The sequence below is a fragment of the Ovis aries genome, chromosome 4 (genome assembly GCF_016772045.2).
Source record: "Ovis aries strain OAR_USU_Benz2616 breed Rambouillet chromosome 4, ARS-UI_Ramb_v3.0, whole genome shotgun sequence".
Taxonomy (NCBI): Eukaryota; Metazoa; Chordata; class Mammalia; order Artiodactyla; family Bovidae; genus Ovis; species Ovis aries.
The window spans coordinates 64,492,863-64,506,617 of record NC_056057.1 but is presented as its reverse complement, the minus strand read 5'-3'; the positions used below and the strand labels follow the sequence as shown (position 1 = coordinate 64,506,617).

Genomic DNA, 13,755 nt, shown 5'->3' with positions numbered 1-13,755 from the left:
TCTGGGGGAGCTGGCTGGACCCCCGGCGGAGACAAGCGCCCAGCGCGAGGCTTCTGCTATCCCTCTTGCGTCCGGGCGCCCCCAGCGGGTTCCCCGAGGCGCTCAGTGCGCCCGGGTCTCCGGCGCCGGAGCGAGCGTGCGAGCGGACCGAGTGGAGAGCCGGCGGGGCGGGTAGGAGGTGGGAGCGCAGAAGTGGAGGACGCGGCAGCTGCAGCAGCGGCGCGCCCCGGGGCAGTCGCTGCGGACCCGGCGGCGGCGGAGCAGCGGTGCGCAGCGGGCAGCGCAGCCACTCCTCTCTGCCTATCTCCCGCAGTTCCGATACCCCCTCCTCCTGGCCCCCTCTCTGGCGTGGAGAAGCCGACGACTAAACCGCTGCGAGCAACTCCTTTAAAAAAAAAAAAAGCCGCATTGGAGGAGCCTGGCCGCAGGACCCCTCCTCCCTGGGCGCCCCCCACCCCTCGCCTCGCTCTCCCGCCTCTCCCCCCGCCAACTCCCCCCCCCCCCACCTTTCCCCCGCCCCAGGCTCCCGGGCGCCCGCCTCCCTCCTTCGCGGACTGTCTCCCGACTCGCCGGCTGAGAGCCCTTTTGGACTGCGAGCGGCGGTAGCGGAGCACAGGCGGCGGCGCGGGACCTGCAGTCGCCCGGGATTCCCTCCAGGTGACGATGCTCTGGTTCTCCGGCGTCAGGGCTCTGGCTGAGCGTCCCTGCCGGCGCTCGCCCGGGATTACCTGCTGCGTCTTGCTGCTGCTCAATTGCTCGGGGGTCCCCATGTCTCTGGCTTCCTCCTTCTTGACAGGTAGGGGAGGGGTCGGGAGGGACCGACCCTCCCAGACGCTGGCTTGGTACCTGGGAGAGAAGGCGCTGACTAGCCCCGGGGACGGGAGGGTGGGGAACGAGCACCTTGGAGCCTGCTCCTCGCTGGCGCACGGGGATGAAGGAAGCCCTTCGGCGTAAAGGGGTGGGAAAGCAGTGAGTAGGCTAAGGAGTGGAGAGCGGGCAGGCTGTTGACATTAATACTGTAGTGATAACGGAAATTCTATTTGAATTTGAAAAGTTCCTTTATTATCTTTAGTTTTCCTCAACCTTTAGTTTGATCTCTTCTCCCGTATGCAATTAAAGAAAAAGCAAAACAAAACACTGCATCGTTTTCCACCCATAGGCCTGTCTCATTCTGTAAGGTTTACTGGTAGTGATCTTTAAAGCACCCGCCCTCCAGAACTGGATTTAAAGAAACTATCATATTTTAAAAGGGTAATAATAGCAGGATATAATAATTATATGCTTTCAGGCAGGTGAAGACCTCAGCTGCTATTCTGAAGGACATACTTTACTGACACCTGGTGCAGAAAAGAAAATATTGAGTCTATTTCTAAGAAAAGAGGAAAGAAGATTGTATTTCGAAAAGTAATTTCAATTCAACACAATATGAGGCAGATTCATATAAAGGCCTGTTTATTGACACAGTCCTGAATTCTGTTCAAATTTAAAATCTGCCTTAATGGCCAATTTGAATTTTTTGCTTATGGGAGTGTTTATTTAGTTGAAATGGTTTTATAAAGGAGGGGTATTATTAAAGATCCAATGAAATACTTGGAATTGTGCTTAAACCAACCATCTAAGAGCAGAAAATATATCTATATAGCACAGGCTTTTAAAAAAACTTGTTCTAATAAAATTATTTAAAGTAGGTTTTTTTCAAGGGGACTTTTTTGAGTGAATTTGATTATTTAAAACTCATTAGGGATTTTTGAAATTTGGATATAGTTTTCTCAAAAAGCATTATTATAAAAATTCTATTTTTGTAACAAGGCCATGCAGCTAAATTTAAATAACTTTTTTTCCCCTTTAGGTTCTGTTGCAAAATGTGAAAATGAAGGTGAAGTCCTCCAGATTCCATTTATCACGGACAACCCTTGTATAATGTGTGTCTGCATGGTGAGTATGGAGATCAGGTAATGGGAAATCAATTGCTCCCTCTGACAAGGTGAATCCTTTAGCTGTAATTTTATGACCAGATCTTAAAAATTGCTTTTGGTCATTACAAAACCATAGATGGCTGGTGAATTGAATTCCGTTCAATTTCCAAGTTTTATGGACTTTGGCAATTTCTATTTTATCAGGCTGGAGATGTTTATCTTTGACATCAGGTTGCAGAAGTAAACTTCAGATGGACTTGGTATAGCATCACCTCAGTGGTAATTACCACTTGCACTTCTGCTGCTGGGAATGGCTATTGCCACCAAATCATAGGTGCCACCAAACTTTTTGCTCTGATTCCATTGCCTAAGCTCAGTGTGAAAATGATAACATTTAGGTATAAAGGTCTGGGATAAGGTATGTGACAAGGGGAAAGAGAGGTTAGAGTCACAAAGCACAAACATGGGGACAAGATCTTGAGTTTTTTTGCCTCTTATAGCCTAAGCTCTCAAAAACAGTCTTTATATATCTGATTTGGAAGCCATGAGTCAGAAAGGACATTCTGTCCTTAATAGAGGATGACACTTGGCTGTCAGCTGCTTAGTTAACACTAGCAGTGGCTGGTAGATTAAAAAAATGATTTGTTTCAGTTTATTTTAGCTTTATAGTAAATGATAAGATCTAATAAGTAACCACATGGGGGAGATTAAATTATATGAATAAGAATTTCTGAGCTGAAATAGCGACTCACAAAGAACATTTTTGTTTAAAAGTGTTTTACATGCCAACCACTTTTGGCAAACCTTGATTAAAAACTACATATCACAAAACCCTGTTGGAAATACATTAAGGCAGTCAAAGTCAAATGCAAAGCCCCCAAATGATAGATGACTGCTTGTTATCAGATCAACATGCTGTATGCAACCAGAGAAGGGAATTTTCTCTGTTTAGGGGAAAGCCAAGCCATCTGGGTTTAAACTACCTGAAGTTTTTCATGACAAGAGATGAGGTCAATGTTGTGAAATGATAAATGGGTGAAGGTGAATGTCTGTATCAAATGATTATCAGGTTCTGAAGACTAAGGAAATCAGCAGAAATAAAGGTAAAAATGCATTCCAGTTCCAGAGATGATAAGTGTTGCTGCTTTAACAAAAGGGAGCTGAGAGAGGGACAATTAGGTTTGTGTTTATGAGCTGCCTTGTTAATGAATGATTTTTCACCAATGGACCTGTTGAAAAGGAGCTTTGCATTAAATTTTGGCTCAATTGTGTATTTACAAATGTAGTGTGTCTACCTCTGTGTGTGTGTGTGTGGTGGGGGCAGAAGGGAGATGATTTCTTTATTTCTCCTATCTGCATAGTGTTAGTGAATTATTTTATCTTAATCTCGTAAGATCTCAGAAAATGGGGTAATATTTAAATAAATTTGGAACTCCACATGTGAAAATATTGTTTTTCTCCTCAGCAATATTGTTACATTTATAATGTTTAAACACAGAGTTTGGGTTTTGCAAACTTTTTCCAAATAGTATGAAAATTCTCCATACAGCGTTTCCCTTTTTTGGTACTCTTGCCCTGGTGGAAATAGTGCCTTTCCCCGAAAGTACAGCTTACTGCTAATAAGACCTTGCTGTTTTGAAGGTAAAGAGTGAAACTGAAGAAAAAAGATGCGTCGGAATTCTGGAGTGATTCTTATATTGATTATGTTCAGAAGGGTGGTAGGTTCATCTATATCTTTGAGTAACATTTGGAAGTATCTGCCTTCATGAGAGCTATCAGAAATCCTTTCCAAACACATAAAGTCGAGACTCACATTCTGACTCACTAGCTTTTCAGAGGACGCCTCAAAGTTCCCCCTAGCTGAAAGGTTCAGTGATACATTGCCATGACTTTTGCAGGGGTTTAGGATTATGGGGCCCAAGTTGTCATAGTTATTATTGTTTCCCAAACGTTTGTAGTACTTGATAAAGTTGAGTAACGCTAGATGGACAACTGTTTCTTTATTTGTAAGTTTCCAAGGGACCCACTGCAGTATATGAATTTCGAAGCACCTAGCTTACCATGAGGCTAGTTGACAATTTTATATTTAGGCTGGATATTTAGCAAACAGATAATGTCAGAAATAACAACTAACACTTATGAAATACTTTATTCGCTGGCACTTATCGAAGACTGCATCGTTTCATTTAATCTTCATAAAAATCTTTTGAAGATTTGTACCCCTCCCCCCATTTTACAGATGAGGAAACTGAGGCTAGAGGATTTAGTAGCTTGTAAAGGTCATATTTTAGTAAATAGTGGAGCTGGAACTCACTCTCACCTGCCTCTAGAGCACATTCCTATAGTCAAGTGAAACAGGCTATTTTCTAAGTTAAAGATGTGAAAAAGCAAGGAAAAAAATAGATTGTTGAGTTATTTGACTTTTTGGCATTGCTTGAGTTATTTTGCTTTTTTCTTTAGAGTCTTTTAGGAGTTCGGTCAGCTAACATTTGTTAATCACATTATATGAAAGGAAAATCTCGTTATGATTTCAGTTGACCTGCAGGGAGCTTTCGTTGTGAGCTAGTTTTATGTATGTACGTTAAGAGGGTATGTAATAGTCAAAACTGTACTTTGGATAAAGAAAATAGTCATATTTAGTTTGTGTTGGTCCAGCCTTTTGGCAGAAAGCTACCTAAAGCTGAGTATAAGCTCATATCTTATTTCATAACACGTACTAAAAAAAAAAAGCTAACCTCAACGTATGCTTAGAAAAGACGTAAAATGTTACAGTTGAGAGGAAATAGGTGGCACAAAGTCCTGCATATAATTACAGTGTAAAAGCTAGAAAAATCCCACAGAATCAACTTGGCCTGATTTAAACTTTTAAGCTCCGAAATGTTTCAAAGGTGGAATGAACTCATTTCTGTGGGAATTTTGAGGATGACAGCTGATGCAGTGGCCACGGCGAGCAGAACTGAATAATTTTATTCTCATTTATCCTTGTCTGCCTGGACCTCCTCTTGCCAGCATCAGTTGTGGTCCAAGAATAACCAGTTTGTCAGCTGTTGATGGATATTATTTTAAAGTGTGTCGGTTCAACTGTTCAAGGGGGAAGGTGAGAAGTTGGACTATTGTCCCAAAATCTAGGGAAGCGGGTAGACAGTTTGGATTAAAGATGCAAGCGCTTCATTGTTTAGTTAGAAAGCAAAGCACAGCTTTTCCTCGTCTTATAAAACGGTCTTTTGTGGGGCTGGGGAAGGAAGGCCAGACTTATTGCTGTTTTGTGTGGTGTTTTTCCCTTTCTTGCCATAATTATTTTTCCCGTAATGCCTAGAAAAACATATTGGTGCCTTACGTGAAGTACAGCTGATAGGAGCCAGCCTGTCTCAACTAATGAAAGTGGTCCTCTGGATCTTTTGGACATCCCCAAATCCATTCAGTGAACCTGAGGATGTGGTACCCCTGCTTCTCACCCCTTTTCCATCTAACCATAACATAGAAGGAAATGGCAAAAACCAGTGAGTTCGGCCCAGTACTGGAAACCCGAGAAAACTTGGGAGGCTGGGACTCAGAAAACAGAAGTCAGTCCGAGCTTAGTTTGGCATACGCTTTGTTCAGCAAAAAACATTATTCTGAGGTTTAAATTTCCTCTTTTAAATCCAGAGGTGCAATTTAGAAATGGACCCTCTGCTCATAAAAAACAACGTGAAATTTGGTGTTACAAGAAGTGGGGCTCCACCTCGCTTGGAGCCAACCAAGGGGTGCAAACAGAGGGGGCTTTGTCTGCTGTCTTCTACTTTTAATCACAGAATCCTCTGTCACTAAACAAGCAGCTACCAGCATTTTTGATTCTCTAGGGTACTTTATCTCTATAAAAGCTTCATGTTTTTTATTGTTCAAATTAACTGGCTGGAGAATATTTATCTATTAGCTGAATAAGTGTAAGGCACGTGTTTGAGGATGAGGGAGACAGTGGTGCATCAGGATTCAATTCATGTATGTCTGCGTGTGTGTGTGTGTGAGAGAGAGAGAGAGAGGTGGAGAGAGGGAGAATGAGCATGGTGAAGGAAGGAGGAAGGCAGGGGAAATATAAAGTAGTCTTGATGTGTTCAGAGAGTATGCTTCATACATGCACATATGAATAGGTTGCTACAATTTTTTGAAAATTGTTTTGTATCATTTTTAGACGGGATATTGGATGCTCACTAAGACAATGATCAGGGTTTATTTATTTATGTGTTTATGTGTTTATTTATTTTTATTTATACTCTGTTTAGAAGATGGTATGACCAATTGCCTTCCCACATAATAAGGTATTCAATAGAGTTTTAGGAAAGGGTAACTAATTTAGTTAGAGAAGACTCTTGAGAGTCCTTGGACTGCAAGGAGATCCAACCAGTCCATCCTAAAGGAAATCAGTCCTGAATATTCATTGGAAGAACTGATGCTGAAGCTGAAACTCCAATACTTTGGCCACCTGATGCAAAGAACTGACTCCTTGGAAAAGACCCTGATATTGGGACAGATTGAAGGCAGGAAGAGAAGGGGATGACAGAGGATGAGATGATTGGATGGCATCACTGACTCAATGGACATGAGTTTGAGTGAACTCTGGGAGTTGGTGATGGACAGGGAAGCCTGGTGTGCTGCAGTCCAGGGGGTCGCAAAGAGTCTGACACGACTGAGCGACTGAACTGAACTGAACTAATTTACAGCATCTTACTGACAAATTCACCAATACCAGCTCATAGACGATTATTATCATTAGCACTTTTTTGAGGCTCATAGAAGTGGAGCAAATGCCCTGAAGTTATATAGTTACTGAGAAACAGACCTGTGATGTGAAAACAGTGTTTTCTCTGCTAAACCAACTTGCTTTTGCAGGTTGTTTACTATTTCCAAATGTCTACAGATCCCTCCAAGGGCTTTAGAGAGTTATCTCAACCTCTGCAAAGGTGACATAGGCTCACTCTAGGGAGTAGTTAGAGTGATTTTGTCTTATAACACAAACCAAGTCTGGCCTTGGAGGGCCCTTCAGAGGAAGATGCAGTGCACTCAGCTATTGGCTTGTATCATATCATTTTGGCAAAGTGCTTTAGCCCTGGCATCAGACAGGCCTGGGTTCCAATACTGGCTCTGTTGTTAATTGCTAAGTGATGTCCAACTGTTTTGCGACCCCATGGGCTGTAGCCCACTAGGCTTTTCTGTCCATGGGATTTCCCAGACAAGAACACAGGAGAGGGTTGCCATTTCCTTCTGGAGATCTTCCCGACCCAGGGACTGAACCCTTGTCTCCTGCATTGGCAGATGGATTCCTTACCACTGAGCCACCTGGGGAGCCTGGCTCAGTCACTTACTGCTGGTGAACTCAGGAAAGTTTTTTCACCTTTCTAAGCCTCCATTTCCTTATCTGTAGAATGGGATGGCTGTCATTAACAAACTCATAGACTTGCTGTGCAAACTAAATGAGATAGAACATTTAAGACTTGGTCCAAAGCTTGGCATTAAGTCAGAACGATTCATTATTATTATTGTTGATGATGATGTTAATGTTTAAATTCTTATTTCCTCACGTGGAATTAGAGGCAAATGTTCATCAGAAACGAGAGAAAAGGGGGAACTTCACTGGTGGTCCAATGACTAGACTCTGGGCTCCTAATGTAGGGAGCCCAGGTTCTATCCCTGGTCAGGGAACTAGATCTCACTTGCTGCAACTAAGACCCAGTGCAGCCAAATAAATAAATATTCTTAAAAAAAAAAAAGAAAGAAACCCTATGGGCTCATTAAAAAAGAAAGAAAGGAAAGGGAGGGAAGGGAAGCTGATGGAGAAGAGACCTAGGGATAACGATGCCAAGCCCACCCATCGTTATGAACGGAGAGGGCTAGGTGAGTAACGTTTTGTGGGGTTTCCTGTCCCTCCAGACTTGGACTAGGTTGATCTGAGCTGCTTTCTTATTGGTCCAGTGTCTGTGAGCCCTGCTGTAAGTTTTCCCCTTGCTCTCCATTAAACACTAAAAAAACTTTCCATGGAAGAGGGGCCTCGTTTTTTCTGCAGAGTATTTACATCTCCATGCCTGTGGGGTCACCTTCACTTGTACTTTTATTGGCAGAGAGATAGGGTAGGGACTCAGGAGCGTTGTAATTCTGGAAAAACTGCCTAGTGGTCTGGCATCACGGTGATTTTCCTGGACCGTCTTGTGCAAGTCTCTCAACCCTATTCCAGACCTGAGTAGGTTTTTGCTGCCTATTTACTTGTGTGCTCCCCTGCCCCATTCCCATTCCATTTTAAACATGCTTTCTTTTCATTTCAAGGTACCAGTCTTCATAGTGTGCACCACCAGTAAACTGCGTTTTAAGTGTGGGAAGGCAGGCTGGGGAAAGAGAGCCCTTCCCCAGATGAGGATTCAGATATAGTGAGGGCAGGAGAACAGGACATCATAGGAAAAGTCAGGCAACACAAAGTGATGGAAAATAAACTAATTAATACCAATTCATTGAATAAACAAAAGATATCAGTTTCTTGCACCCTCTTCTATGGCGCTTGGGTCCAACTGATAGTCTGTTGAATCCTTTATGCTATAAAAGAATACTAGTAACATCACCTTTTATGGCACCAGGAGGTCAAGTGTGCTTGTTGAACTTAGTTAAGATCAGCAAAATGAGCTGGGTGTATATTTTAAGACCTTCTGATTCCCAGTTCTAGTTCTATAAAACATCACTCAAAGCACTAGGGATAACAGGTTATACATTCAATAATATTATTCTTTCTTCCTTCTCTTCACACTTCATTTTCCCCTTCCTTTCTTGCCTTTTCTGTGTTTGAAGCATTGTGCTGGTTGGGCACCTTCGGGGGGCAGACCAATAGTACAGGTTCTTGCCCACAGTGGAATGGAAGAGAAAAACGCAGGCATGGATGAGTTTTACAGGAGTGGCAGAAAAACACTCTGCTAGGCTCAAACCCAAGTACTAAGGGAACTGTAGACGAATTCTGATTGGATTATCTGGGACCTTGATGGGCAGAGAGAGGATAGTCTGGGCAAAGCATGATTGGAGCAAAGGCACAGAAGAGTGTGTGCTTGGGAACTGTGAAGATTGAGGAGTTCAGTGTGCCCTGTGTACCCAAAGCTCTGATGGAAGCTAGTTAGACGGCTTGGTGAGAAGCATCAAGGGGAGGACAGTGAGTGCAATAATAAGGAGCTCAGTTCCACTTGTGGCGTTGTGGGAGCCATTTAATATTTTGGCTCACCCACATGACACAGTAAGATGTGCTTTGTACGAATTCTTCTGGAAGCTTTTGTGAGAGCTGTTTAGAGTAGAGAGGCCAGAGTTTGGACAATAGGCACCAGAAAAAACACAGTAGTTAAAATGCGGTAGTCAATACGGTGGGATGATGCCACTCTGTGGCAGTCACTTTGCTCATCACTTGGTGTGTCTGGAGCAGCTCTCGGTGCTGCTATTTGAATAGAATGGTTTACTTCCAGACCTCACTCTCAAAATTCCACTTTGGGGCCATCTCTCTCCTCTTACCCACAGTGATACCTTGCTCTGCGCTGTTGCTTGACACATTTGGCAAATTATTCAGTTTGACAGATACTATTATGGTGGTGTGTATTCTCAGTGGTAGCACACATTTTTTTACAACCATCAAAATTGTATGACCCACCTTAAAGCAAGTATACCCCTGTGCTGGGACCCCCAGACTTGCAGAGGAGTTTCAGAGCCCAAGTTAATGTGCTGAGTCACTTCAGTCATGTCTGACTTTGTGACTCCGTGGACTGTAGCCCACAAGGCTCCTCTGTCTATGGGATTCTCCAGGCAAGAATACTGGCGTGGGTTGCCATTCCCTTCTCCAGGGGGATCTTCCTGACCCAGGGATTGAACCCGCATTCTCTTGGCAGGTGGGTTCTTTACTACTAGTGACACCTGGGAAGCTGTTGATAGAACTTGGCAATAAAATAAATGGCAAAGGTGAGAAATGGGGTGGATTGAAGGGAATTTTGAGAATTCTAGCCAATGTTATGCACAGTGTAGGAAGAGAAGAGGTCATGGATGTGGATGGGGGATAATAACTTCAGAACTGAAGTGGGCTTGAAGACCTTCCAATTAGGAAAACCTAGTAGGCTTTTCAAAATGTAGATCTTGATAGTAATAGAGACATCAAGACTAGAAACCAATGTGTTAACTGTTTGCACTGAAATAAATTTCAGAACTTTGGGGATAAATTATTTGTCTTTGGAAGGGGTCTAAATTGAGATTTCAAGAAATTAGCCTATAATAGTAACTAGAAGAAGGGCTATATTTAATAGAAGTTTAGGAAGGGAGAAGCCGACGACAGAGACTGAGGTATAGTTACAGAAGGAGAATCAGCAAAGTGCAGGCCAAGGCAGAAGGTGTTTGAAGAAGAGGAAGGTCAGTGGTATTAGATCTTCCAGAGTTAGACTGGACCTTCTGGGAGAACATCAAGGATGGAACTTTCTCATCATCATCTTAAACTATTTGAAACAAACACAATGGTGTCCAGGTGTTGCTCATTTTCCCATGGAATAGAATTGATCATAGATGGAATTTGGTGGAACCCGGTTTGAGAGCAATACTAAGATTGCTCTAGGGATTTTGAAAATTTAGTGCAAAAATCACACATTTTCTGAATGTAAAGGTCTCAGCAAAAGTGAATAAATACCACATGACATTTTCAAAGGTCCCCAAACAAAACAAATTTCATGAATAAAAATAATAGACTTTGGAAGTGTCTTTGGAATGTTTCTATAGTTACGTGCAAAATGGACAAAGCTACATGGAGGCAGTTCTTATTATGAATCAGACCAACAATATCAAAGAACTTGGCTAACATAAAATCTTACAATTATAAACTTTCAAGTTTGCTCTATGAAACTGTTAATGGTGCTTTAAAAATATTATGATATAATTTAATCCTTTAGTTAGATCTCCAGGAAAAATATTTTCTTTTTTCACTAAATTTTTGATGTCTGTTTCATCACTGAAGAAGACCTGTGGAATGGCAGCCTTGGTGTCTTAAATTATGGGCTCAAGTCTCCCCAGGGCCAGCTTGTAGCTGTGCATAACTGGGCAGCCACCTTGGTCTCCCTGAGCCTTAGTGTGGGTACCGAGCAAGTCACAATGGTATGTCTGCCCTTTGGCTTCATTTCTAAAGAGGAATCGTAGTGGAGACCCCATCTGTGGGCTGTAGCCATTGACTGAGATGATGTGTATGGGTTGAATATACTAGTGTTTGTGAAAGACCTCTGTAAACAGTGTAAGTGGAACTATTATTAAGGGCCAGAACTTGAATAAAAGACAGTGAAGTGTATGCTATAAACTAGTTTTTAGCACATACTTTAGTGAGTATATTTTTTAGCAATGATAGTGTAGTGACTCCTATATCCCCTTTAATAGTTGTACAGCTTTGCGTGAGTTGCCTAATATTTCTGTATCTTGACATTTTTATTTTCATCACAGGGCTTTTGTCAGAATGGTGAGTCTAAACATTTCTTAAGTCAAGATTCTTAAAACAGAGTCTGGAAAAGTGGTAAGCACTTCAGAAATGATAGCCCTAGCCGCCAGTGCAGGAGATGTAAGAGAGATGAAGGGGTTCAATCCCTAGGTGGGAAAGACCCTCTGGAGGAGGGCACAGCAACCCACTCCAGTATTCTTGCCTGGAGAATTCCCATGGACAGAGGAGCTTGGCTTACTACAGTCTATGGGTTTGCAAAGAGTCAGACATGACTGAAGTGACTTAGTACACATGGACACATGCCACCGTCCAAATGCTATGCAATTACTGCCTATCCCATACTTCTAAGAAGTGCTTAAGTAGATGACTACAAGGCTTCTAAATCTAAGAAATGATTAACTGGACTACTGCTTTTATTTCAGTGTATGGCCAGTTCCTATGGCGTGTTTACTCTGAACTTCTATCAGGGCAGATGATGGAACTTTAGTAGAGGTCACTGGTATCTTTTCCGTAAAAGATAGAAAACCTGGGAAATATTTGGGGCTAAGCAAGATGGCTGCTTCTCTGTTCCTCATTTTCAGAAGTCTACCTCTTTCGTGTTCGTCTCCTGACGGCTAATCGAAACATTGCTTTCACAGTGAGGCCGACCTGTCCTTTGCTGCACTGTCATTGAATGAGGAAGTGGAAGGTGGGAGGCAGAAATGTAAAACTAATCACTGGGTGGAGCCACTGAGACTGATGCTTCAGAATCTTCTCCCTTTTATTAAATTAATTTATTTATGTTTAAAAAAATTTAATAATTTTGTGTGCTTAAATTTTTATTTTTGGCTGAGAGGCATGGCTTGTGGGATTTTAGTTCCCCAGCCAGGGTTTGAACCCATGCCCTCGGTAGTGAAAGTACAGATTCCTAACCACTCACCACCAGGCAGTTCTCCCACTTTTAAAATGTGCAGAGCCCTGCTGTGTCTGCCCAGCCCCAGTCACTCTGTGGCTGCTCGCGGTGTAGCAGGTGATCCCACATTAGCTGATGTGACTGGATTTGGACTTGCAGACCCTCCACATTCACAGAGCGTTATGTGCTTTTGACCCGCTGTCTCGTCAACTCTGCTAAGAATCTGCCTCTTCTCTTTGACAGCGTGTTCTGTGTAGTAATGTATGTGGTTAACTTGGGCAGATTTATCTTAGGAGATGAGGTCTTCAAGTGTAAGAACCTTGTCCCCTCATCTCTGGAAGCCCCATAGCTTCAGTGAGAGGTCTTTAACCTTGGGACTTGAGTGGGAGTCAGGCTGGAGTTTCCTGTTTATATTTGGGTTGTTAACACTTGGGATCGCTACCCCCCAGAATGGAACTCCAAGTTCCAAAACAGGATTCTCCCAGTGAGTTTGTCACAGAAGGTCAACCCCATCTATAAAAGACATCCTAAATAATCATTGCAAAAACACTTTTTTTCTTCCTTTGAAAGCAATGTACTCCCATTTGAGACCTAAAGTCATATAGACGTTAAGTCCTGCTTTTATTTGTGACAAAAGGAACATTCTCTCTTATAGAAATACCCTGCTGCCTTGTAGACGACAATGCAGGAGGTGCCTGAGAGGGGAGAACCCAGGATTATCTCAGTTCGGTTTTCAAAAATCACAATCAAAAATGCCTCGGACCCCCTTGGCTGCCATTCCCATCATTCCCTCCCCCTTCACTGAGCCTAACTCTGAAACCGGGACACAAGCCTCAGTGTTTATATTAGGTTTTGGATGTTAGCTCCCTTGGCTTCTGGGAGCCGACTCTGTTGAAAATTATGTTTTTCTTTTAAGGACAAAGGCCTTATTGTATGTACACGTCGTGCAATGTAATAAGTTTTCTGTTTTTTTTTTTTTTTTAATGTTAGGTAATGGGCGGGACTAACCCAGATCTGGCAAATGACAGGTTCAAAGGTCTATACCCTGAGTGGCAATTTGAAGGTTTCATGCAGGTAACTCAACCAGAGAAAGTGGGAGGGAGGGACAAGTGGCATCTTCCCTGACCAGAGCATGTCCCCTGAATGCCCTGCTTTGATGGAATAACCATAAAACGGCTGTGGGAGAGGGCCAGCAACATAAGTGATGATACCCCAGGGACACTCCAAAGAGAATGACAGCGACAGTAAGAATCACACAGATAACTGTCCTCACATTTTCACTTACAAAAGCGCGTGTTTCCAAAATAACTCTTGTACTCTTGGTCAAGTAAATAGGTTTTGGCCAGATGGTTTTTCAATGGCCGCAAAGGCTGCAGGCGTAGGCTGAGCATCTTATTTTGAGATGCCGTGCAGTGGGCTCTCTGGTTGTGCTGCTGGCCTCTGCAGCTGTGGGTGACCTCAGAAGATTATTTCCAGGAGAGGTGGAGCTGGTT

At 42.9% G+C, this 13,755-nt stretch overlaps 1 protein-coding gene across 2 annotated transcripts in view; it reads left to right on the top strand.

Annotated features, from left to right (window-relative positions):
* Nucleotides 1-587: 587 nt before the first annotated feature.
* BMPER (BMP binding endothelial regulator) overlaps nucleotides 588-13,755 on the top strand; it is a 257,047-nt gene continuing 243,879 nt past the window's right edge. For both annotated transcript variants that reach the window (XM_042248614.1, XM_004007905.5), the window contains exons 1-2: nucleotides 588-796; nucleotides 1,850-1,935. In XM_042248614.1, the coding sequence (XP_042104548.1) occupies nucleotides 664-796; nucleotides 1,850-1,935 (219 nt within the window). In that variant the 5' untranslated portion in view covers nucleotides 588-663. The remainder of the gene's footprint in view (nucleotides 797-1,849; nucleotides 1,936-13,755) is intronic.